This window comes from Dunckerocampus dactyliophorus, chromosome 1, assembly GCF_027744805.1.
Source record: "Dunckerocampus dactyliophorus isolate RoL2022-P2 chromosome 1, RoL_Ddac_1.1, whole genome shotgun sequence".
NCBI lineage: Eukaryota > Metazoa > Chordata > Actinopteri > Syngnathiformes > Syngnathidae > Dunckerocampus > Dunckerocampus dactyliophorus.
The window spans coordinates 16,920,857-16,945,138 of record NC_072819.1 but is presented as its reverse complement, the minus strand read 5'-3'; the positions used below and the strand labels follow the sequence as shown (position 1 = coordinate 16,945,138).

Genomic DNA, 24,282 nt, shown 5'->3' with positions numbered 1-24,282 from the left:
CGTAGTTTGGGCTTCCAGCACATAAAACCCACAGAAACAGGAGTTCAAAAAATTTGAATACTATGAAGAAATCACCATTTACCTCTGTTTTTGCAGGAAAAAAAGAGAAAGAAATTAGGATCCCATCAAAACAATCAAAATATGGAACTTTGTAAATGATATGTCAATCTACAGTACTTGGTTGGGGATCCCTTTGCCTTAATCACTGCCTCGATGCGCCGTGGCATTGGCTCGGAGTTATGGAAGCCCAGATTTCCTTGATGCTCAGCTCTTCTTTGTTTTTAGTCCGGTGCCCCTCATTTTCCTCTTAATAATACCCCATAAATTCTCAGTGTGGTTTATCTGGCCGGTCAAGCGCTGTGATGTAATGAGCACCCAACCAGGTTTTGGTTCTTCTGGTCAGGTCGTGCTGGAAGATAAAATCTGCATTTCCATACAAGATCCTCAGCAGAAAGAATCATGAAGTCCTGACTGTTGCGGTGACCTCTGATTTAAGAAAGTAGAGTTTACCAACACCTGCACCAGACATTGCACCCCAAATCATGACGGACTGTGGATATTTCACACTGGACCTCAAGCAGCTTGGGTTCTGTTCCTCACCTGTCTTCCTCCAAACCCTTGGACCTTGATTCCCGAATGAAAGGCACACTTTGCTATCAGCGGAAAAGAGGACCCTGGACAACTGGCCAACAGTCCAATCCTTGGTACGTGGCTTGACCCGAGGAGCCCGACAGTTGTAGCCCATCTCCCGGATGCGTCTGAATGTGGTGGTTTGTGAAGCTGTGGCATTCCACTCTTTCTGGATCTCTGCCAGATTCTTGAATCTTCTCTTATAATCCGTTGAAGCCCACGGTCATCTCTTTTGCTGGTGCATCTTCTCTTGCCACATTTTACCCTTCCACTAGACTTTCCATTGATATGCTTGGACACAGCACTCTGTGAACAACCAGCCTCCTTAGCTATGAACATTTGGGGGTAACCAATTCTATGGAGGGTATCAATGATGGTCATCTGACCATTTTGTCTGCAGTCTTTCATATTGAACTGAGACAATTGAACCAAACTGAAGCAATTTAATGACACCAGGGGAAGCCTGTGCAGGTGCTTTGCATTTAGTAGATGATTAGTGTGTGACACTCAATTTAAAACAGTCATGCCCTGCAAAATTTGGGCTGATTTCTTCACAGAATTAAACATTTTTTGAATTCCTGTTTTTGTGGGTTTTTATATTTTTTGGTTGGAAAAAAGATTTCAATAGTACATTTTAAAGCCACTGACGACGATGATGATGTCTTTCCCTAAGGAACAATCAGGAGCAGTGTCTGGAGCCCGACGAGGGAGAAAAAGGAAACAAACGTAAGGGATCCTTCACTTAAACAGGCAGCTGCTGTTGTGTAGTAACAATTTTTAGTTGTCTAATCGCACACACTGTTGTGTCATGTCAGGCTACAGAATGTGTTGGAAGACTTCAGAGACGTGGATGCTACCACAGCACTAGAGGAGACAAAGGCAACGGTATGACTCACTTGCGTTGCCAGATATTAAGACTCTAATGGTGTTGACTCATTTTCAGTGCACTGTAAGTCTATACTGCTATACAAGCTGTACACTGACTACTCTAAAGTATATTCAAGTTTACTTTCTATAGGATTGCCCCCTGATGAGATAAATTATAATAAAATGCTGAAATGTGTGGTGTGTCCTGACTTGTGAGAAACTGACAAAAGTCTTTATTTTAATGATTTCTTCACTTTGTCTTGCCACAGACGGCCCTGTTGAAGCCCGACACGTCAGTCCGTGGCAGGCGGAGGCGAGGGGCAAGGTCTCAGAGGCAGTGATGGGTGGAAGGATCTGTCCGTCTCAGTCAATCACAGGCACCACTTCCATCCCTATTGTCACCATCGTCTTTAAACCTTTTTTTTAATCCTCAAACTCAGCTGCACTAATGAATTATGCTGTTGTCATGTGATCTGTTACTATGGCAACCAGCGTGAAATAAAGCATAGGAAAAGAGGTCTAGTCTGGGTGGGGGGTGAAATCATAGAGGAAAAAAAGTGGATATTTTCTCACTCTTCTAGGTCTAGTTAATGAAATAATGGTTGTTTGGTGAGATCAGAGGTCTCTCCAATATGTTAGCATCATATCATTTTTACACGTAAACACAGAAAAAATAAGAATACTCTTCTCATCGATGTTACTGTGAGTCAGGATGAAGCCCATCTACTTGAACCATACTCTGTCGAAAGTGTGTGTGCGTGTGTCATTTTTTATAATGTTGATTGTGTAGGACACCTGTGCTATTGCTGAGCCCCCTCACTGTCAAAACATGCTTTTGTTAGATTCATCAATAAATGTAATGGCTGCTGTAAATGCTCTAATTATAGCCAGGGTGGTTATTTACCTAAATCACAAAAGAGGATGGGGTGTTGGAATCAGGCTGCAATTAGAGAGAGATTTGCAAACTCATTGCCTAAAACAAGTTGTTTTTTTCCCTTCAATCATTTGGAGTGCATGAAAAAGCGGAAAGGAAAAATTGGCTCTTTGACCACATGGTTGTGTATTGCACAACACAGCAGCAACAGAACCAATGCTACAAACTGCTCAGCCAGCATTAATACTGCTAATGAGTTTACTGTAAATAACAGTGCAGCAAGTGTAACACCAACAGCTGATCAGTGCAACCAACATTTTAAAGTGAATACAGAGATAAACCACTCCTGATACTTAAATATAGTCACTGCCATCTTGTGGGGTTAATGGAAAAAAAAAAAAAAAAACATCAGGAGGTTGCCTTCAGCCATAGCTGTTAATGCCAATGTTTTGGTGGTTATTTGCTTTTTTAGACCATGCAGCCAGCGACATTGGGGCACTGAAATTAAGTGGAGGAATGGAGGCACTAATTAGAGCATTTACAGTTGATCCTCTTTTTCTAACAATGGACACACTCCTAATGTTTTCAGATGGTGCTGAAACAACATTAGATGTATCTGTTTGTAGATTTTTTTATTCTATTCCGTCACTTTAGAGCCATGTAATCGTATTTTTAACTCCGTTAATGAGGCACTACACCCCTTGATTGGTTGAACAAACAGTAGGAAGTCTTTAAAAGCCGAGTGCCACGATGTCTTATGTGGATTTGTTTTTGACTAAAAGCTGTACATTTTTGGAATAATATCCTTTCCGTTTGTCGCCTCACTCACACTACCCTTCCCTGAGCTGACCTGAAAAATACTGGCTGTATTTAACAAAAAAAAAACTATATACAAAAAAATTAATAAAATAAAAGCGAAAAAGAAAGCAAATTATGCAATTTCTATACACTTGGAAATGTGTACATATGTACAGTTAATGTGTTTTATTTTGATTTTATATGGTTTAGAAGAAAGAGATGAGCAAACAATTGTGAATTTTTCCACCCTGGGAATATTTTTCTCATTCTACAACCCCCCCACCACCCTTCTCTTTTGTTTTTAATGTTTATGTTTAAAAAGAGACAAATTGTGGAAAGTAGCTTTCTTTTTTATATGGGAGTCTTTTTTTATTTAATATTAAACTATTTACAGAAAATCGTATACTGTGTTGTTGTAATCCTATAACATTGAGAGTAAATCTACACACTAATTGCTATATTGGCATTAGTTTGTCAAATTTAAACAAACAACAAAATCAAGTACAACAGAAATGGTTTATAAAAATAATAATAATAATAATAATAATGGAATTGTGTGCAAAGAAATCCAGAGGATGTCCAGGATGTATTGTGGTTGTCTGTTTACTAATTTTTCAAATTCTTGTAAATTTGTTTTTATTCACTAGAATTATTTAAGAATACACTGACTACATTTTTTGCAGGTGCAACCAATGTTGTGGCGGTGAGTAAAGCTTTCACACATTTTTATGAATTCTTTATACCGTATTTTATTTTGATTTGCACCTGATGTGGCCTGTGAGTAAAGCTTTTAAACATATTAAACTGTTAAGTGTAGGTGGACGTAGTGGTGCGACTGGGAAGTAAAGCTTTTTAGCACTTTATTAATTAGTTAAACTATGTTCATTTTATGTGTCAATGGCTGGTGAGTAAAATGTGAACATTTTATTTAATAATTAAAATTTTAATTTTAGGTGTAGCCAATGGTGGGGCCTGTGAGTACATATTTTATTTAAAATAAATATATTTTAAAATATTGACTAATTTCAATGCCAATTATGTCTGAAAAAGTAAAAAAAATTGAACATTGTTTTTTTCTGAGCGAGATCTTGTGACAGCCGTATTATTATATTGTGTTTTTATTTAATTATAGGTAATTTATTTCTATAACAAAGGTACAATTTTAACAGAAAAAGTTTTTTTTTGTTCAATTAATTGCAAAATAATATAAAGTAATTGAATTGTATATTTTTGGTTAATTTCAAGTAATTTTAATTATTTAATTGAAAGTACAAAATATGGCCTCATTTGTTAAATGAATGAATTAAAATTATATTACAAATTATTGATTTTCAATGTTGCTTAATCCTCATTAGGGTCGCGGGGGTGTGCTGGAGCTGTCACAGTTGTTTTTGGGCGAGAGGCGGGTTACACTCTGGACTGGTTGCCAGCCAATCACAAGGCATATATTACAAATATTAACATGTTATATGTTATATTTTTATTATTATTTTCATTAAAAAAAATACCACATTTTAACAGAATATTTTCTTAAAGGCAGGTACCAAAGTTGTAATATCGATTTAGGAAAAAGCAATATGGTTACATAACTTTTTTTTCCCCTCTCAATGATAATTGTAATGTATTGTTTACCAGTAATGTATCAAATGTTTATCATGTTTATAACACTTATAAACTAGAAAAACTGCGATTGTCTGTCGACCAGTCCAGGGTGTACCTTCCTAAAGTCGGCTGGGATAGGTTCTAGCATAACCCCGCGACCCGAATGACGATAAGCGGCAAAAAAATGGATGGATGGAAACTAGAAGGATGCTGAGCCAGGATGACGAGGTGGGTACCACTTTAATCGACGAGGATGCTGGCCACGCCCTTCTCAGGCCCTGCCGACAGACGGCGCTGTGTGTATATGTGTGTCTACCTCACTGTCCTTCTAAGCAGCATCGCTCACCTTCAACCGGCCTGACGCACCCAATAAAAAGGCGACCGGACGACGTGAAACGTCTCTTCCAGACGAGCAGAGCCACCTTTTAGTGTTTATTCGCTTTTTTAAAAATAATGCAGCGTAATCGTTGGGTGTTTTTTTAACGACTATAGGCCGGCCTGCTCACTGCGACACGGAAACGCCATCATCCAAAGAACAAAAAAAACGCTCTGAGCTTCTGCACTGGGTTTCTGGTAGAAAAAGGAGAGATCTCTACGGATCTCTCTCGTCTTGTTTTTTTGACGCTCCAGTAGCATCCACTTCGCCTTCATCATCGTCTTCATTCAATCTGCGCCATGGCCGACGTCCCAGCCGAGTGCAATATCAAGGTGCTGTGCCGCTTTCGCCCTCTCAACCAGTCCGAGATCCTTCGAGGCGATCTCTTTCTACCAAAATTCCAAGGAGATGACACCGTCGTCGTCGGGGTAAGAAAAAAAAAGGCATTTTAAGAAAGGGAGGCGCCTTGTGTACACCCTTCATCAATTAATCATTATGGCCTCAATAATGTGTGTGTGTGAGAGAGAGATGATGCAGTTCTGCCTTTATAACGCCGTTAATGCTAAGTTTTCATTGACAAATTGAACAATATGCTTATTAGCTGTACTGGGGGAGTTAGTGTGCAGTGTAAGTAACCAAAATACAACCGTACTGTACCATACCATACCATACCATACTATACGAAATTTATCATGCCATTTTACAACAACCACAGTTGAAAACAGGGTGTACATCAAATATAAGTCAAATATAGGACCTCTTTAAACAAATGAAATATAGATATACAGAAGTAAAAACATGTTCTAAAATAATGTAAAGACAGGACCTGTCTCACGTGAAGGGGTTCCACATTTTAGGAGCAGCAATGGAAAAGGCCTTGTCCCGGTTGAGCTTGTGCTTAGGTTTCGGGACCTCTAATCAGGTGACCAGAGGGATCGGGCATGGTCATTGGGGTGAAGCAGCTCAGCGAGGTAAGGCGGGGCAAGGCCCTTTGAAAACAAATAAGATCATATTTAAATGGACTCTACAGCCACAGGCAGCCAGTGGAATGAGGCCAAAAAAGGAGTGACATGTTCTCTCTTTCTTGTACCTGTTAAAAGTCACACAGCTGCATTTTGGACCAGCTGCAGACGGGAAAGAGGAGATTGGCTCCAAAATAAAGTGCATTGTTGTACTCCAGCTGAGGCATGATGAAGTCACGAATTACTGTCTCAATGTGCTGCCTAGAGAGAAAATGTTTAACCTTTGCCAGCTGCTGTAAGCAAAAAGCTGTGCCAATTTGATAGTCCAGTTTAAAATCACTATCAAACCGAAAGCCCAGTTGATAACTGTGGGCTTTACTACAATACCGAGGGGCCCAGGTCAAGAGCCACTGGGTCCTACCTAAATGTAGGTTCGTCTAAGCTTTGGTGTAATAAAGGCATACAAGGAGTGGTTGAGTTGAGGAGGCGTCTTTACACTCTCATGCAACATAGATCTGGAAGAAGGTACCATGCTTTCCTAGAATAGAACCCAGTGGCAGTAAGTAAAGGGAGAAAAGAAGGACCCTAAAATGTAACCCTGTGGCACCTCGCATGACAGAGGAGCGGCAGAGGATTTGACACCATCTAAATGAACACAACAGGTTCTGTCTGCTAGAGAGGACCTGGACCATTTAAGGGCAGTGCCACGAATGTCCACTTGATGCCGTAAACACTGAATTCAAATACTGTGGCCCACTGGGTTAAATGCTGCTGTTGGTCGTGCAAGACCAGAATTATGTGATCCCAGAATCGGTTGCCAGGAGCGCCTGTGTGTGTGTGTGTGTGTGTGTGTGCTTTGTGGTTTTACTATACTTAAAATTCAAAATGTATTTATTTGCTACTTCTGCTTGTGTTGTTTACATGGCTCTGTTAAGCGCAGCACACATAGTGAAGAATAGTTTACTCAGCAATAATGGAACCAGGAGTCAGCTTTCAAATTAGGATACATTTTCATCCACCCTGCACATTAATGACCAACCTGCTTTCTCTTCCTTCCTTGCCTGCCTGCCTCCAATATTTATTATTTTCTAATAATGAGAAGTCTGCTAATGACGCCTGTCCTCATTGTGTTGTCGTGTTGTGTGCCACATGGGAGACTGCTGCCGTGTGATTAATTCAGCCAGTGTTGTGAATGCTGAGTCATTCATCAGCATGTCCCTGCAGTCATTATGTCTTCAATGGATCATTTCTTCAACTTACCAGTTAAAGGTTCAGTATTACTGTAATTTTCTATCCATCCATCCATCTTCTTTCGCTTATCCGGAGTCTGGTCGTGGGAGCAACAGCCTAAATAGAGAAGCCCAGACTTCCCTCTACCCAGCTGCTTCGTCCAGCTCCTCCTGGGGCGTTCACAGGCTATTTGAGAGACTTAGTTTCTCCAACGTGTCCTGGGTCATCCCTGAGGCCTCCTGTTGGATGTGACCTGAACACCTCCCTGGGGAGGTGTCCGAGAGGCACTCTGACCAGATGCCTGAGCCACCTCATCTGGCTCCTCTCGATGTGAAGGAGCAGCGGTTCTACACTGAGTTCCTCATGGATGACAGAGCTTCTCTACCTACATATAAGAATTTTGTTAATTTTCAGTTGGCAGTACACACACAGTGGTAACAGTAGCATACATTTAATGGTACGCCCGCACAGCTGCATCAAACATTCTGCCTGTATGGCATTATACAGTACATATCATTTAGTATGAGTGTGGGAAAATATTACACCCCTCTCAATACGTTGCAGTATCCATCCATTCATTTTCTATGGCGCTTATCCTAATTAGGAGCCTATCCCAGCTGACTTCGGGCGTGAGGCGGGGTACATTCTGGGCACACACAGACAATCATTCACACTCACATTCATACCTATGGACAATTTAGAGTGTCCAATTAACCTAACATGCATGTTTTTGATATGTGGGGGGAAACCCACGCACACACGGGGAGAACATGGGTGAACACGGTGAATTTCACAAGACATCTGTATCCGGTTCGTGTATCAGTCACTGATGTTTTTTTTTTTTGTCTGCTTGCTTATACTTTGACTAGTGATATCAAGTAGGAAATCTTTGCTTTGAACGTGCTTTTGAGAAAACTACAGTGAACAAGGCTGACGCATTATTTCTGTTTGCCATCAGTGGATGTTTGCATGAATCACCAACTTCACACAGATCATTAAAAACAATGAGATAAGGTCTTCCAGATGACTTACACACATACACAGTACACATATAGCTGAATAATAAACAATATAGCAACTTGTGATCAATCCATGTCAATTTCAGACTTAAAGTAATGTGCCAATTTAAGCCCCACCCATTTCCGGTTAAACCACACCCACTTCCGGTTTATGCCCTGCCCCCTCCAAGTACAGATACAGATACGGATAATTGAAATGGGTGAACAGATACAGATACAGATAGTGGTGTGCTCGCTCGTCCGTAATGAGTGACCTTGAGTAATAAATGTGTAAGAATCCGTTATACTGCACAAATGTGGCTTACGCGTAGACGTCAATAAAAACCAGAGTAGCAATTTTAACATTAAGAAAGTAAATGAGCACTGCTATATTACAGTGTGTCGCAGTCTTCACATGCACATCGTTGAACACATCAACTGTTGGCAACTTGGAGTGTATAACATAGAAAAATCATATTTCAACTATGGCATTCAATAACTTTGGCACTATTTTATGCATCCATCCATGCATTTTCTATGCCGTTTGTCCTGACTCGGGTCACGGGCGTATGCTGGAGCCAATCCCAGCTGACTTTGGGCGAGAGGTGGGGTACACCCTGGACTGGTAGCCAGTCAATCCTATTTTCATTTGATCGTACCCTGCTTATTTAGCCAAAAAAAAGTAGGAGTCCGGTAGACAGGCTTGGGGAGTTTAATGTCTTTGGTCAAAACTGTCGTCTTTTGGTTAGCTTAGTATTGGCAGATCTTCTGTAAGCTAGCACTACATGGAATCTTCTCAGCTCATTATTTTTTGTTTTGGTAGTATGAATTCTTTCGTCATGTTCTTTTAGGAGTAATTAGTCATTTTCCCTTCAGTGGCTTTCGGGGTGGTTCTGACGGAGGCCTCTGAATTCTGCCTAGCAACAAGTGGCCAGGAAAGGCACTTCTACAGGAGAGTTCAAATTGAATTTCAGCTCTAACGTTTTATATTGGAAGGGCTTTTGTTGACTGTGTGATTTTATGAGTATTACATTTTGTTTTCATCCAAACCGAGTATGAGTCACATACCCCGACGAGTCACTGATGACCTCACAGGGATGCCGTCGTTTTTTTGTTATTTCATTATTATTTCCTGTCATAGTGACTAATTACGTTTAAAATTCTTCTCTTCCAGGGGAAGTCGTACATGTTTGACCGAGTGTTTCCCACCAACACCACCCAGGAGCAGGTGTACAACACCTGTGCCAAGCAGATTGTCAAGGGTTTGTATGCTTTTCAGTAATGATAGCTGCATTGTCAGTGTATTTCAGATGAGTGAGGTCCCCGTGATGTCTTTTTCTCTTGTAGATGTGCTGTGTGGCTACAACGGCACTATCTTTGCTTATGGACAAACCTCCTCCGGCAAGACTCACACCATGGAGGTATGCTAATAACCACTATTTCTTTTTAGCTTATTCAAGACTATTTGCTTACCTTTGACCTATTCAAATATTGTGACTTCCTGTTCCAGGGCAAACTGCACGACCCTCACCAGATGGGCATCATTCCACGCATTGCTGAGGACATCTTCAATCACATCTTTGCCATGGATGAAAACCTGGAGTTCCACATCAAGGTCTTTATGTCGCCCTCTGCTGGCTCATGTTTTAAATCCTCCATTTTCTACTTCAGACGTGGCCAAAGTGTGGGGGCCGCCCTGAGATTAAATTAAATTAGATTAGATAGAAGTTTATTGATCCCTTGGGCGTGTGCCCTCAGAAAAATGAAGGTTCACGGTATGCAGAAGCAACACGGTATGCAGTAAGACAGTAATAGCACTGGCAGCAAAGCATGCGGAGTAAAATAACAGTATAAATAAAATAGAATAACATAGTAAGAACAACAATTTAAAAATATCAAATATAGTTTTTTATTGATCCTCAGCACAAAAGCAACAAAAAACCCCCCAAAAAGATGTAACGTCATGAGAATAGGCTGAAATATTGATACTAATAGGGATGCTCTCATCAGAGTTTTATGCTGCCGATTCCGATACAATCATCCAAGTGAAATCGACCGACACAGATACCCACACCGATCGTGTGGATTCATTATACATTTTTCAATTTATTTATGATGTGTGCTATTAGACAGGGATGCCATATAAAGGGGAAACGTCCCTTGACTGCCAGGAGGCCCAAAAAATAGGTAATTACTAATAAAATGTGTAATGAATTAATAAAAATGAATTCCTGGCTGCATCCCTGCTATTGGATATATGATATGAAAAAAAGCAACTGTAAAATCACCTTTATTTAGACAAAAATATATTTTACGTACTTTTTTAAGAGAACATATATGACTCGTGAAACTTGCAGAGGATGAGACGACTTCTTTAAGGAGACTTTGGATGTGAGGGTACTTTGGTGGAGCCCTAGCCGGACTTCCAGGTAGTACGGACTGTAGGTGGGCTCCAAGTGAGAGAGCTGTCGGTGAACCCGTTGTCTTCCACTGCTGACAAAGGCTGGTCTTCTAACCCGATGAATTCAATTATTTTTCGGGTTATTTGCTTAGCCTCCTGACTGTCACCTGTCCACTGCTGCTGTTTGACTGATGATCACACCGTGAGCCTCGAAAACTCACCATAGTCCGCCAAGTATTTGTTCTCCGAATGCCGTTTTAAATTAAAGCTTTTTAACGTCCTACCCCGCGAGATAGTTTTCGTGGCGTGTGTTGGCACGTAAGTTCCTCACGGCAGACATGATTGTTTTTGTTTTGGCACGCCAGCGCAGCGTGAAGGAAGGTGGGAGGAGGACGCTACCCAAGACACTAGACTGCATGCGGTGATCGCTGCAGGCTGCAATATTAAAAGCCACAGGCGTTGAAAGGCATTTATCGGCATATGCCGATCACGTGATTTTTCACGCAAAACGGCCGATCCATCGGAGCATCCCTGCTAATACCTAATAATGACACACTTTGTCACCTATCACAAAGCTGACACAAATGGCCGTCAAATGGTTTTACATTAAAAATATCAACATTGTGGCCCATCCTTAGATTTTTCAACATGCAGCCCTGCTCTACTTAAATGTTATCGTCTTATATTATTTCCTTGTTCTCCAAAAGGTTTCCTACTTTGAAATCTACATGGACAAAATCCGTGACTTACTGGATGGTAAGTTCCTGAGAAGAACTGGTTAGCAATCTGTTTAGCATTTCATTGCAAATATTTCTTTTGTTTTTTAAGTGACAAAGACCAACTTGTCCGTCCACGAGGACAAGAACCGTGTGCCGTATGTCAAGGTGTGGGATGGCACCATCTACACCATTTTATTTGATTTATTTTTTTGCATGAGTGATGTTAAAGACTATCTTCTCTTCTCAGGGATGCACAGAGCGATTTGTCTCCAGTCCGGACGAGGTGATGGACGTGATTGACGAGGGCAAATCTAACCGCCATGTTGCCGTTACCAGTGAGTCACAGTCGCCACAGCAACACATGAACAACAGAAATGGATTCATCATTTATCTAGCCATCTATTTATGTATCTACAGTATCTTTCTGTCTGTGAAACACAGATAACTCAATAATACAAAATACATAGATGATATTAAGAGTATATTACAAACCCTTTTCATTTTACCATCATCATTCCATTGATATTTCATCTATTATTGTTATATGTAATTAGAGTACTTTTACAAATCACGTGGTTCCGGTGCCCCATAGTTTGAAAACCCCCCTACATTGAATTAACTAAATTCAGAGACTAAATTCCCTAGTTTAACCCTGGGAATGTCACAGTTTAGTCTATTCACTTTGATTTTTCCCAGATATTTTACGGTAATTCATATTTTATCATAGTTGATTGTATCATAGTTTTTATCATAATTGATTTAATTTCCATTAAATGACAAACAATACGGATGGAGGAATTAACAATGAATTAATCGATTATTTTTTATTTGTTTTGATATTTCAAGTATTATTTCTATTTTCTATCTTTAAATTATTTTGTATATGTATTGGGCTAATGAATTAGTCTGTTAATTTTACATTTTTGCAAATATTTTAATTACTATTTAATCATAATTAATTGCCATTAAATGGCAGAAAATACCTCGGAAATAATAAAATAAATGTATTAAATTTGATTTGTTTTAATATGTTAAGTAATATTTATATCTAGTATTTTTTTTACATTTAAATTGCTGTTAAATGACAAAGTAAAAAAAGGAAATGGACAATGTAGCAACTAGTTAGTCTATTATATTACATTTCAAAAATATATTTTAAGTAATATTTCTATTTTATATTTCTTATTTTATTAACATCTGTTGTTTTTTTATATTTAATGTATAATTACATATTTAATGTTTTCAATATCGACTGACATTGAAAGACAGACAATATACTTAAGAAATTGACAAAATAACAGTTGATTTTTTTCATTTCAATAATATGTTCATTCTCTTTTAATCTATACTAACTGACATTAAATGCCATAGGCAATGCCTGGGAAACACATCATTTCTTTGTCGCAACCTTTTTTTTATAAACAAAACACTAAATAATTTGAAATAATAGATGAAATAAAATGGAGAAATCTTCTGTTTTCACTTCCTGTATAAGTAAAATGACCACATATCCCAATACTTTTCTCCACATGGTGTATTTGCCGCTGTGCAAAAAATAGCAAAGCAGAGCTACAACTCTTTATTATGATTCTATCATTTGTAACGTTAATTATGATTTGTGCTGCAGAGGTTTAGCCTCAAGGAGGTCTCACTCTGACCACATTAGAGGAGATGAACGCTGGTACTGTGATGACTCAGGCGTCCATGTAGTCGCTCTGATTAGAGCTAGGAGATTGAGTGTGTTCTTCATGGATTACATGAATTTATGTGTTGACGGCAAGATACTGTACATGTCGTCATGGTGACGAGGAACAAGATAAAAGCCTCACAGCAGAGCAGAGATTCTGCCCAGAAAAGTCAGTCAATAAGAAGGGATAATAATAATATTAGTAATGGCGTCATTGCAGTGTTGTGGTGCTGACTCACTGTGCTGCAGGATTGTGTAGGCCTATTTATTGAGTGCTGAAACCTGCACCTTATTTTTGGGAAGAGATAGTGCTGCTGGTCCTCTGCATGATGAGGTCACCTTGGTGCAGTTCTAGCCTGGGATGATAGGAGGAGTCTCTCACAGATGTTTGTCAGGCAAAGGCAAGCAACAAGGCCCCCTAGGAAGAGCATTGATCAATAAAATATTTATCGTTCTTCTTTTGTATGTTTGCTCAGACATGAACGAGCACAGTTCTCGCAGTCACAGCATCTTCCTGATCAACATCAAGCAGGAGCACGTGGAGACGGAGCAGAAGCTCTGTGGAAAACTCTACCTGGTGGACCTGGCTGGAAGTGAGAAGGTGGGACACCATCAGAGAAGCTAGAATCCAGTAGACGCTGGCGCTCGGAGCTTAGCGGCGAATGAGCTCGTATGCACATCGCACAGTGACGACTGACAATAATTACCGTTTTTATATTATTCTGGCTATATGTGCACAAATATAATACATAAATAAATAATATTAAAAGTTAGTTAATATAAACATATAAGTTTTAAAAATAAAGAAATAAATACCCATTTCTAAAATGCTAAATTTAATTATTAACTAACTACATAAACTATAAAAATAAATAATAAATAAATACATTCATTTAAAAGAGAATAAATGAATACGTACGTACAGTACAGCAATCAAACAGATACAGTACCTATAAAGACAGGGATGAATACATATTTTGTACATTATTAAATAAAATTACTTCAGTAATGAGCTAACTAACTAAATAAGAAAATAACTAACTACATACTAACTAAAAACAAATACCATTAAAAAAACAAAAATTAAAAATTAAACATAGAGGAAATAAATAGATACAATGGAACCCGCTTAAGTTGGTCCCGTTTATGTCAACAACCCGTGTAAATCCCGGTCCGCTGTTCTTTGTACTAAAAAGTAGAGCTGTCTTCGACGAAGGATTCTCATAGTCAAATATGATTTGTTAGATTTTTGTCCATAGTTGACTAATGGGTTGAATGTTGCTGGTTTTGGGGTTTTTTTTTAGACCACAGCTGATGGTGACCCCTACAAATAAACAGGTCTCATTGGCGGCTTTTTCCACCTAAAAAAAAAACACCTCCAAAAACATTCATTGTAATTGTCAAATATAATAGATCATTACATTGTTAAAATAGTATCTTATTTGGTAAGCACTTAACAGTGCTTATGACTTGTAAGGACTCAAAAATTCCAAGCCAGTGAATTGGGACTTGAATCGACCTGTCTTGACTTACTTGAGACTTACAAATCACTGACTGTCTCCCACCTCTCGTTGTTGTCGTGCAGTACGTAAGAAGCTTCTGACACAAATTGTATTTCACTTTCTTGGGCTCATCTTTGACGTTTTCAAAATACTCAAAATTGCAAAATTACAAAATACAAAATTTCAGAATAGCCATTATGAACCAATAAGTCCTTAGACGTTCTTCCCAGTGTTCAAAGCTTGAGCCTACCTTAACTCCTTTTGGAAAATTTTGCGACTGAAGCAGGTGGTTTTAGTAATGCGTGGTATAAGTATGTTCATTCATCCATTTGTATCAAAATAGGCTATTTATAACAAAAACAAAGACATTGTATGTAAAAATGTTTTCTCAACAGCAGCCGTGGGCACCCCCATGTAGTCATCATGGTACACAATGTACACATGACATTTTCGTACTGTACTGAATGACACAACGGCAGGATGACTGTAGAAAAGTCACCTTTTTATTTGAAATACACACAGGGGGGTTTTGCAGGCACATGCTAAAAACTAAATGAACAGTAGTCAACATTTTCTAGTTCTCGCTTTCTACAGACTTATTGCCCAAAGCTTGTACTAACCCAGCATGCGGAACGTCTCGGCCATCGATACCCCACACCCTTAACTGCAGCTCAGAACTACACAATACACCGTTTGCTACAATACAATACGACGGCAAGATTGATAGTTGAATCAGACTCAGCTGAATCTAATCATCAACACCCCTACTAAAACGTGCCCTCGTAAGTTGACGTCGCCATATATGGTCGACCCCTTTTGTCAACATAGGATTTGAGACCCAAAGGTGTCATTTTTATGAAAAATGTGTCAGTTTATGTAGACATTTGTTGTATTATTGTTAATGTCAGCGTTATCGCTAAGCAACAAGAAACTACTGTGAAGTTGCACAGCATTACTACACAGTGACTTCCTGTTCAGTGCAAAGTAAGCTTCAAAAAAAAGTGTGGCAGTTTTCACCTGGGTTCTGCCACAGCAACTAACAAAATACACCTGTTTAATTTTTTTAGATTGTTAGCCACCGGAAGAAAGATTAGCAAGCACCAAAGCTTTATTGTTAATTGTAGTCAAGACATACAACAAAATTACCGCAGCAGTTCTGTTTGAAAGAGTATAAAATATCATAAGATCAGAAGAATCTAAATCAAAATATGTACAAATGGACCAAAACTACCGTAAATTCCAGTGTATAAGCCACACCTACTAAATTTAGAGGAAAAAACAAATTTGTTCTTATATAAGCCACACCTGTGTATAAGCTGCATGGGTCCACGTCATAAAGTGGAATATTGTTACCTGCACAAGTCCATGAGGACCAGGTAGCTCTTTATTTGACAGGAGCCAATGATGAGCTATGAATAAACTCACGACGAGCTTGTCAACCCATTGGCAATTGCAGGAGGTCATTACTCAACAGTTTGACTCACAGTTTCATCTTACAAGCAACATTAAACTCATCACAGAGCAATTTACACTCAAACATTATACCTCAGAAATATAAAAACATGTATCACGTGAGTTTTATATGGAAAAAAAACAACGTTTTAAAGTATTCCCATAATGTATTTCTTTTGAGAAAATCATTTCATTGGAGGAGAGCATAGAAAGCACAAAAAATGGCTGCAATCCTGCTTCTGTCCACCACAGAGAGCCAGAGGACCCAGAGCCCGAAGCAAAAAAAGGGAAGGTGACGTCATTGCAGCTCCACTATGAATGTATTGCTCAGATGCAATGCCTTATGGGAAAATGTTTAAATGTTGGGTTTTTTTTGTATTTTAAAGTCATATTGGGACATGTTTGTATACTTGTATATACGCATGTAGAGTATGAAGTTGCTGTGTGCTGAATTTAGTGCTGTTCTTTGAAAGATGACACCATGAGTCAGACTGTTATGTTGTTATACTGCTATATATACTGATAGCTCCCAAAGAAAGCACTACCATTTCCTCACAGACTTGTGAGCGGCAGTTCTGAAGTAAAGGAGATGTCATGAAATTTGAATTAAGCTATAAATTAGCCGCACCGCTGTATAAGCCGCAGGATTCAAAGTTTAAGAAAAAAGAGCGAGTGACTTATTCAGAGCGAATATGATTGGCTGTCAGATGTGGAGGGAATTTGGGGGCATCAAAGTAATTCAGAGGAGGAAAAGCGGCCGGTGTTGATCGAGGACTTGTACTTGCTAGTACCGGATCTTGCTACTATTGAAGATAAACTTGCATAAATGTCCATTTAAATTAATATAAACTTACCAGATATGTTTACTCTGGCGCCAACGAGTTCCCATGCCGCTGCTCTTTCTTTATATCGCTATATTCTTTTTTTTTTAGGAATGTCTAGCTTCGGAAACGGCAAATGACTTTTTCCCCCCATGTTTACCTGCGAGAGCGCACTGATTAGCATCCTGTCCGCTCATTGGTCGATCAGTGAAACTCCCGCTGATTGGTCCTTGTCTGGGCGACAGCGATGAAAACTTTCTGGGATTGCGTCGCAAGCCAGCGTGTGCACGATGACATGCACAAGCATAAACTTTCACACGCACACCCTTCGCGTGTCGCTTGGCTGGACGGTGACTCTCGGTTATACACCGAAATTTACAGTATGTTGAAACTATAGATTGAAAAATCCTTTATCATTCTATCCCATTCTATTTATGTCTGTGGCCAAAGTCAATGTGCAAGCAATGACTCGTTTTGCTTTCGGTTATGTCGACAACTGCCTATGTCGATGTGAGTCAACCACCCTGACGGGCGTTGACATAAACGGGTTCCACTGTAATAAGTATCGTATTTTGCTTTCCCTCTCTCTGTCTGTGCAGGTCAGTAAGACAGGGGCTGCAGGAGCCGTCCTGGATGAGGCCAAGAACATCAACAAGTCTCTTTCAGCTTTGGGGAACGTCATCTCTGCCTTGGCTGAGGGCACGGTAAGTTTTTGTGCCAATCATCCTCCTACTTTCTTGTTTCTGCGTCCTCTTACATAACCATGATGTCCCTCTTCTCTGCTTTTGTCTGGGCATGCAGAAAAGCCACGTGCCGTACCGTGACAGCAAAATGACCCGCATCCTGCAGGACTCTCTTGGAGGGAACTGTCGCACCACCATGTTCATCTGCTGCTCACCCTCCAGCTACAATGACACAGAGACCAAGTCCACGCTCATGTTTGGACAACGGTAGAGGCATCTCTACAGTGGAATAATGGTTAAAAATGGTATTAAAATAGTGTTTAAACACTCTTGTGCGTGCTCATCCACAGGGCCAAGACTATCCGAAACACAGCCTCCATCAATCTGGAGCTGACAGCCGAGCAGTGGAAGAGAAAGTACGAGAAGGAGAAGGAGAAGAACAAGACCATGAAGGAGACCATCCAGAAGCTGGAGGCTGAGCTCAACCGCTGGAGGAATGGCGAGAACGTGCCCGAGACGGAGCGCACCCAGCCGGAGAGCATGACCCGCTACGAGTCGGTGGAAGAGCAGCAACAACAGCAGCGTCCCATCCTGGACAACGACACCTCCTCCATTGTGGTCCGCATTTCTGAGGAGGAGCGGCACAAGTACGAAGAGGAGATCCGCAAGCTATACAAGCAGCTGGATGACAAGGTCACCAAAGGCAACACACAAAATTTCTCACTTTCACAATAAAACACTTTTTAAAAAAATCCAATAAAAAATCTCTGAGGTGGCCTGAAGCGGGGCCATACACAAGCCCCGCCCTCGCAACCTGACATATTAGGAAACTCTTACACCAAACAGCACAGCCAAGTCAACTTTAAATGTACAGTATGTGTCTACTACACACATTGTTACACCAAACTGATACATTTCCTTACAAGTTGCATTTGTTAAATGTTTGTTTTTAGCTAGAATACAACAAGAAAGTGACAAAACTATGTAAGAAGTTGTGCTTAAAGCTGGTAATTATGATACACTGTTGCTATTTTTATTATAATTCTTCAGATTTAGAAAAAAAGTCCACTCTTTCTCTCAAAGAACTTATTATTAGTCATTTCCAGCTAAAAGTTACCAAATATAAATTCACTTCCTCTCAAAATTTAGGAGTAAATTTGGGCTTGATTGCATTTTCTTCCTTTGCAAAAAAATATTTAAAGGGGTAGTTCAGATTTTTTGTCATGAAGCTGTATGGCATTCCCATAGCACCCCCCCCCCACTTGGTCCCGTGAGCGTGGTTCCGGTTAGTTGCTGGTGCCACTTCAGTAAAGAGTCTGGCTTCTCAAAACAACATGCGTTCAAAAGAGTAATACATTTTGCATCACAAAAATGCCTCCTCCAAAAAAATCAGACCTCACTCACAGACCTCGCTCGGCGTTACTTTCTCTCCCGTCGTGTCATTGCGCGTCCATTATTGTGTATGTATTGCACAGTGTTTACATGCGCGGATGCGACGCGATCCTCTCGCGTCACAGCGGTCTTCATCCGCTGTGGAACACGTACACAACAATGGACAGGAGACGGCGCGGAGTGATTCACCATTAAACATTTTCATGCACAAAGAACTCTGGTTAGCGCCCTCATTTAAACCATGCAAACTTGACTTTTAAAAGCATTGTGATCGAGAATCATTAGGAACTGGAATCGGAACGAGGAATCAGTACTGGAACTGAAATTATTATTTAAGGATTTATTTTAGGTAGGTGTTGAGCTTGCTTGTCATGAAGATGTAATGTGTGTTACAGGATGACGAGATCAACCTGCAGTGTCAACTTGTGGAGAAACTGAAGCAGCAGATGTTGGATCAGGACGAGGTAGACGCAGACATGCACACACACACACAGTCTTTTTCTCACACACGCGTCATCTTTACTGCAGCTCTTGGCGTCTTCACGTGGCGATGGTGACAAGGTGCAAGCGGAGCTGGGCAGGCTGCAGGTGGAGAGTGACTGCGCCAAGGCGGAGGTGAAGGAGGTGCTGCAGGCTCTGGAGGAGCTGGCCATCAACTATGACCAGAAGAGCCAGGAGGTGGAGGAGAAAGGTCTGCAGAACCAGCTGCTGGCCGACCAGCTGGCCCAGAAAATGGTACGTTCTAGAAATCCAGTGCTAAAAAGCAACTCCATACACCTCACTAGAATTGGACATGCAGATGCATGGGTGATTCCCAAAGAAATTAAGAAAAATGTTTTAAAAGTGCACTTATATTATAATATGATGTGTGAGAAAAATTGGGTCTCTACACCTGTATGCATTCTGTAGTATTTCCAACATTTAAAGGTCCCCTCAAATACAGAATTGAGGTTGTAAAAGTAATATGTGTCCCTAGAGGCTGTTTATGAGCAGTAAACATGAGAAAAATCCATCATCTCCCTCACTTCTTTGCTCCACTTTTGAGAGGAGACAGTTCGCTTTGAAGTTGCAGCTTCTCATGACATCATGAAAGAAAATCCTCTTTCCTCCTGGACATGATACCGCTTCTGACCAGCCCCTGGCTAGATGAACCTGCCCCATCTCTACATCCACCACTTTGTGCTTCGTAAAAAAAAAAAAAGAAAAGAAAAAAGCAAAGCAGCCTTGGCTATGCAGCTTAAAATCAGGCTATTTATACTTACTATGGTATTATAGTACATGCTATATAGTGTAAGGTGTGGTGTTGTATTATTTTGATGCATTTAAATACTCTTAATGTCCAAATATCTCCACAACAGGCCAGTCTGATGGAGCTCGAGGCGGAGCTGTCTCGCATGCAGGAAGTGAGCGGTCAGCAGAGGAAGCGCATTGCTGATGTCCTCAACGGCCTGATGAGGGACCTGAGCGAGTTCAGCACCATCGTGGGAAACGGCGAAATCAAGCTGGTGAGTTGGTCGCAGCAAAGATATAATAGATAGATTTCACTGTCCAGGCTAATGTTCTAAGTCACATTAAACATTGCTATTATTAAGATGCAAAAACGTTAAATCAACAAAACATTCATTCTCAACTCAAGAAGGTCAGATGCAGTCGAAGTTAAGAAAAAGAAGTTAACCGCTGTAAAATGTGCTGTAATGTCTTTGTCGGTCATCAGCCGGTGGAGATCAGCGGCGCCATCGAGGAGGAGTTCACGGTGGCTCGCTTGTACATCAGCAAGATCAAGTCTGAGGTGAAGAGCATGGTGAAGCGCTGCCGCCAGCTGGAGAACATGCAGCTGGAGTGCCACCGCAAGATGGAGGAGACCGGCAGGGAGCTGTCGTCCTGCCACCTCCTCATCTCTCAGGTAAGGAGGGAAGAAATAGTGGAATATTTTGTGAAAGATGGAGCATTACATAACATTATTCTGGTGACTTTGATGCAGCATGAAGCAAAGATCCGTTCTCTGACCGAGTACATGCAGAGCGTGGAGCAGAAGAAGAGGCTGCTGGAAGAAAGTCACGACTCTTTGAGCGAGGAGTTGGCCAAGCTGCAAGACCAAGGTAATACACTCTATGTCTATCAACTAGATGATGTCAACAAGATAAATAAGAACTTTACCTGAGTGGGTCAACCACCATGTCGTATCTTCAAAAAAAATCATGTGACAGCACACAAATTTCATTTTATTTTATTTTATGCAGTTTATTATGTCATTAATATTATTATACTTAAAAAAAAAATTTGCTGGCTTGTACCCAACAATAGTCGTAATAATAATATTATTATTATAAATACACACATAATAAAAAATACTTTTATTTATATTTTATTGTATTGTTATTATTATGCAGGTAATAATAATATTATTATTATTTTAGATTATTTATTTATATGTATTTATTTCCGGCCAGTACCTTCACAAATATTGCCCCATAAACATAATAACAATAATCCCAATAGTATTCATAATACCATAATAGTAATAATATATAATATTAATAGTATGAATTACTACTACTACTACTATATCTTTTCATAATAATAATACTGACAATAAATGACAATAAATGAAGTGATTTGACAAAGATATATTGTAAGCATTTCAACATGTTATGAGAATCTGGATCAGATCTGGATTAAACTGGATTAAACTCACATCTTCTGACTCGGCATGCATGCATACACATAGCAACATTGTTTTTTTAAACTGTATCTAAATTTGCAGACACATACTGACAAGTTGAGACCATGATAAAAGAGTAAATCTTGACCATTTTTATGACGTCATCTATATGTTGATTTTCATCCGGATTTAATGTTTATTTTAAGGACTCAAAAAGTTTTGACAAGAGCCTCCTTGGCAGTACATACATCTTTGGAGAGCTGATCAGCAAGTTCGCTAGTCATTAGTTTATTTACATTTTATTGCCTGACTTTTTTCTTCTTCTACAAGATAATTCCCTTCTGGAGGAGAAGGATGCAGAGAAGGGAGAGACTGAGGATGGAAATGTCAAGGTAAAAAAAAGGCAGATTTATGAAGGGTTCCTTCTTCACAGCTGTATTTATTTTTTGGTCAATTGATACATTGAAATACAGTCGATCCCGCTTATGTTGACGCCCTGCAGACTGGCTGACTGACGTCGACATCAGCAGTTGTCAACATCACCGAAACTAGTAATTGCTTGCACATTTACTCGTGACTTTGGCCAGAGACATAAGGAGAATGGGCGATAATAAAGGATTTTTGAACCTACGGGAGTTTGTTACTATCGTTTTCCTCCATTTACGGATACTCCATTTTCATTCCAAAAACATGCATGTTAGGTTAATTGGCGACTCTAAATTGTCCATAGGTATGAATGTGAGTTTGAATGGTTGTTTGTCTATATGTGCCCTGCCATTGGCTGGCGACCAGTCCAGGGTGTACCCTGCCTGTCGCCCGAAGTCAGCTGGGATAGGCTCCAGCATACCCGCGACCCTAATGAGGGTAAGCGGCATATAAGATGGATGGGTGACCACAATGATAATAAAGCTTTCGTAATGCGCAAATCTTTCTTCCAGTGGCTAACTATCACCCACCAAAAGTGAATTAGGTGCATGTTGTTAGTTGCAGTGGTAGAATCCAGCTTAGTACTGCCATGCTTTTATTTTGAAGCTTACTTTGCACTTAACAGGAAGACATTTTAATGTTGTGTAACTGAAAAGTAGTTACGTTGCTGCTGCCATTTCGCGCTGCCTAGCGATAATGATGAAGTTAACAATGCTACAACACATAAACGGATCAATTTTTCATAAAAATGACCCCTCTGGCTTTCAAATATTATGTCGACGTAATTGTCGATGAATGTTGATGTCGACTTAAACAATAAGAAGAACACAGTGAACTAGAAATCAGGTTGTCGACATAAGCAGGTTCCACTGTATGCATGTACATGCATAGACATGTTTTATATATTAAGGATTCTCTCTTTTTGTGATTTGATTTATATATTTTTATGTATTTCATGTATTTATTATGTTATACATGTTTATATGAAACATTCAAAGCATGATCAATGCCCAGTGTTCCTTTTCATTGTCCAGAAGATAACCCGCCAGCAGGGGGAGTCTCACCGCGGCCTCCACCACAAGCAGCTGGCTCGTCTGCGGGATGAGATCAATGAGAAGCAGAGGCTCATTGACGAACTTACCGAGTGCGTAACTCATCCTTGTATTTTTACCATGAGCCCGCATGCCGTGTACATTAAACAATGACCATGTTTTGTGTCCAGTCGTAACTCCAAGATGGAGCTGGAGCTGGCTCAGGTTCGCTCCGACTTTGAACGTCTGAAGAGCCAAGACAGCACCAAGAGCGAGCGCCTGGAGGAGCTCTCGTACGTGGACTGCGCTTAACGTGTATGGAATCATCTTTTTTGTTACTAATGATGATGCTTTCCCGCATAGATTCCTGCATGAGCGCCATGAGCAGACTAAACAGGACCTGAAGGGTCTGGAGGAGACCGTCGTAAGTAAACATTAAAGACACACGTCTTTGCTTGATAGCTTCTGCGGAATACTGAATATTCTAGGTTTGTCCACCTAACCCCCACCCCTCCTCTTCACGTGTCATGTTCCTTGTCAGGCCCGCGAGCTCCAGACCCTCCACAACCTGCGCAAGCTGTTTGTTCAAGACCTCACGTCGCGGGTTAAAAAAGTATGTCAAAACACCTTCTTATGAATTCAAGCATCAGTAACATTAGGTACACCTGAGGAGAGAGCCGAACAATGCCAATTAAGATCCCCATCAAATTCTACACCTTTCTCTGATAACCACATCATAGCTAAGAATGAATATTATTGTATTATTCACAAATAAACAAAATGTCCAAAAAATAATATTAATGGGTTGTACAATGGATTCATTCAGGTTATTTTCTTCTAGAAATTTCCACCTCGACACCAAATTATACATCTTCATAAATGGCAATTAGCTAAGAAAGTTAAAAAACAAATTATATTAAAAAAGGTCAAGGATGAAATGGTCATATTAAAGACATGGTTTGATAAAAACAGATTATCTAGCAGTCAAGGCTAAACCAACTCATATCGACTCACAGTTCCTTCCTTCTTATTTCACGTTTTCCTGGTGAAATAACACGTTTGAGACTCTTGGTCTCAGATATAATTCATATAATTTAATATTAACAAGTACATATGTTTTATTTTTGAGCAATTACTGTTGTAATTTACATTTTTTACCTTGTAATTAA

General features: G+C 39.9%; 2 protein-coding genes across 4 annotated transcripts in view; both read left to right on the top strand.

Moving 5' to 3' along the window:
- mbd6 (methyl-CpG binding domain protein 6) overlaps positions 1-4,160 on the top strand; it is a 36,468-nt gene extending 32,308 nt beyond the window's left edge. For all 3 annotated transcript variants that reach the window (XM_054779251.1, XM_054779261.1, XM_054779244.1), the window contains exons 11-13: positions 1,304-1,356; positions 1,446-1,515; positions 1,767-4,160. In XM_054779251.1, the coding sequence (XP_054635226.1) occupies positions 1,304-1,356; positions 1,446-1,515; positions 1,767-1,838 (195 nt within the window). In that variant the 3' untranslated portion in view covers positions 1,839-4,160. The remainder of the gene's footprint in view (positions 1-1,303; positions 1,357-1,445; positions 1,516-1,766) is intronic.
- An 886-nt stretch (positions 4,161-5,046) lies between these two features.
- The window catches only part of kif5aa (kinesin family member 5A, a), a 29,533-nt gene continuing 10,297 nt past the window's right edge, over positions 5,047-24,282 (top strand). Inside the window, exons 1-21 of the mRNA XM_054786742.1 lie at positions 5,047-5,575; positions 9,512-9,599; positions 9,685-9,758; positions 9,848-9,952; positions 11,446-11,494; positions 11,567-11,622; positions 11,705-11,792; positions 13,621-13,745; positions 17,519-17,623; positions 17,721-17,869; positions 17,953-18,295; positions 19,390-19,458; positions 19,523-19,729; positions 20,353-20,499; positions 20,709-20,897; positions 20,976-21,093; positions 21,987-22,048; positions 23,117-23,226; positions 23,305-23,406; positions 23,477-23,537; positions 23,655-23,726. Of these exons, the coding sequence (XP_054642717.1) occupies positions 5,447-5,575; positions 9,512-9,599; positions 9,685-9,758; positions 9,848-9,952; positions 11,446-11,494; positions 11,567-11,622; positions 11,705-11,792; positions 13,621-13,745; positions 17,519-17,623; positions 17,721-17,869; positions 17,953-18,295; positions 19,390-19,458; positions 19,523-19,729; positions 20,353-20,499; positions 20,709-20,897; positions 20,976-21,093; positions 21,987-22,048; positions 23,117-23,226; positions 23,305-23,406; positions 23,477-23,537; positions 23,655-23,726 (2,448 nt within the window). The 5' untranslated portion in view covers positions 5,047-5,446. The remainder of the gene's footprint in view (positions 5,576-9,511; positions 9,600-9,684; positions 9,759-9,847; positions 9,953-11,445; positions 11,495-11,566; positions 11,623-11,704; positions 11,793-13,620; positions 13,746-17,518; positions 17,624-17,720; positions 17,870-17,952; positions 18,296-19,389; positions 19,459-19,522; positions 19,730-20,352; positions 20,500-20,708; positions 20,898-20,975; positions 21,094-21,986; positions 22,049-23,116; positions 23,227-23,304; positions 23,407-23,476; positions 23,538-23,654; positions 23,727-24,282) is intronic.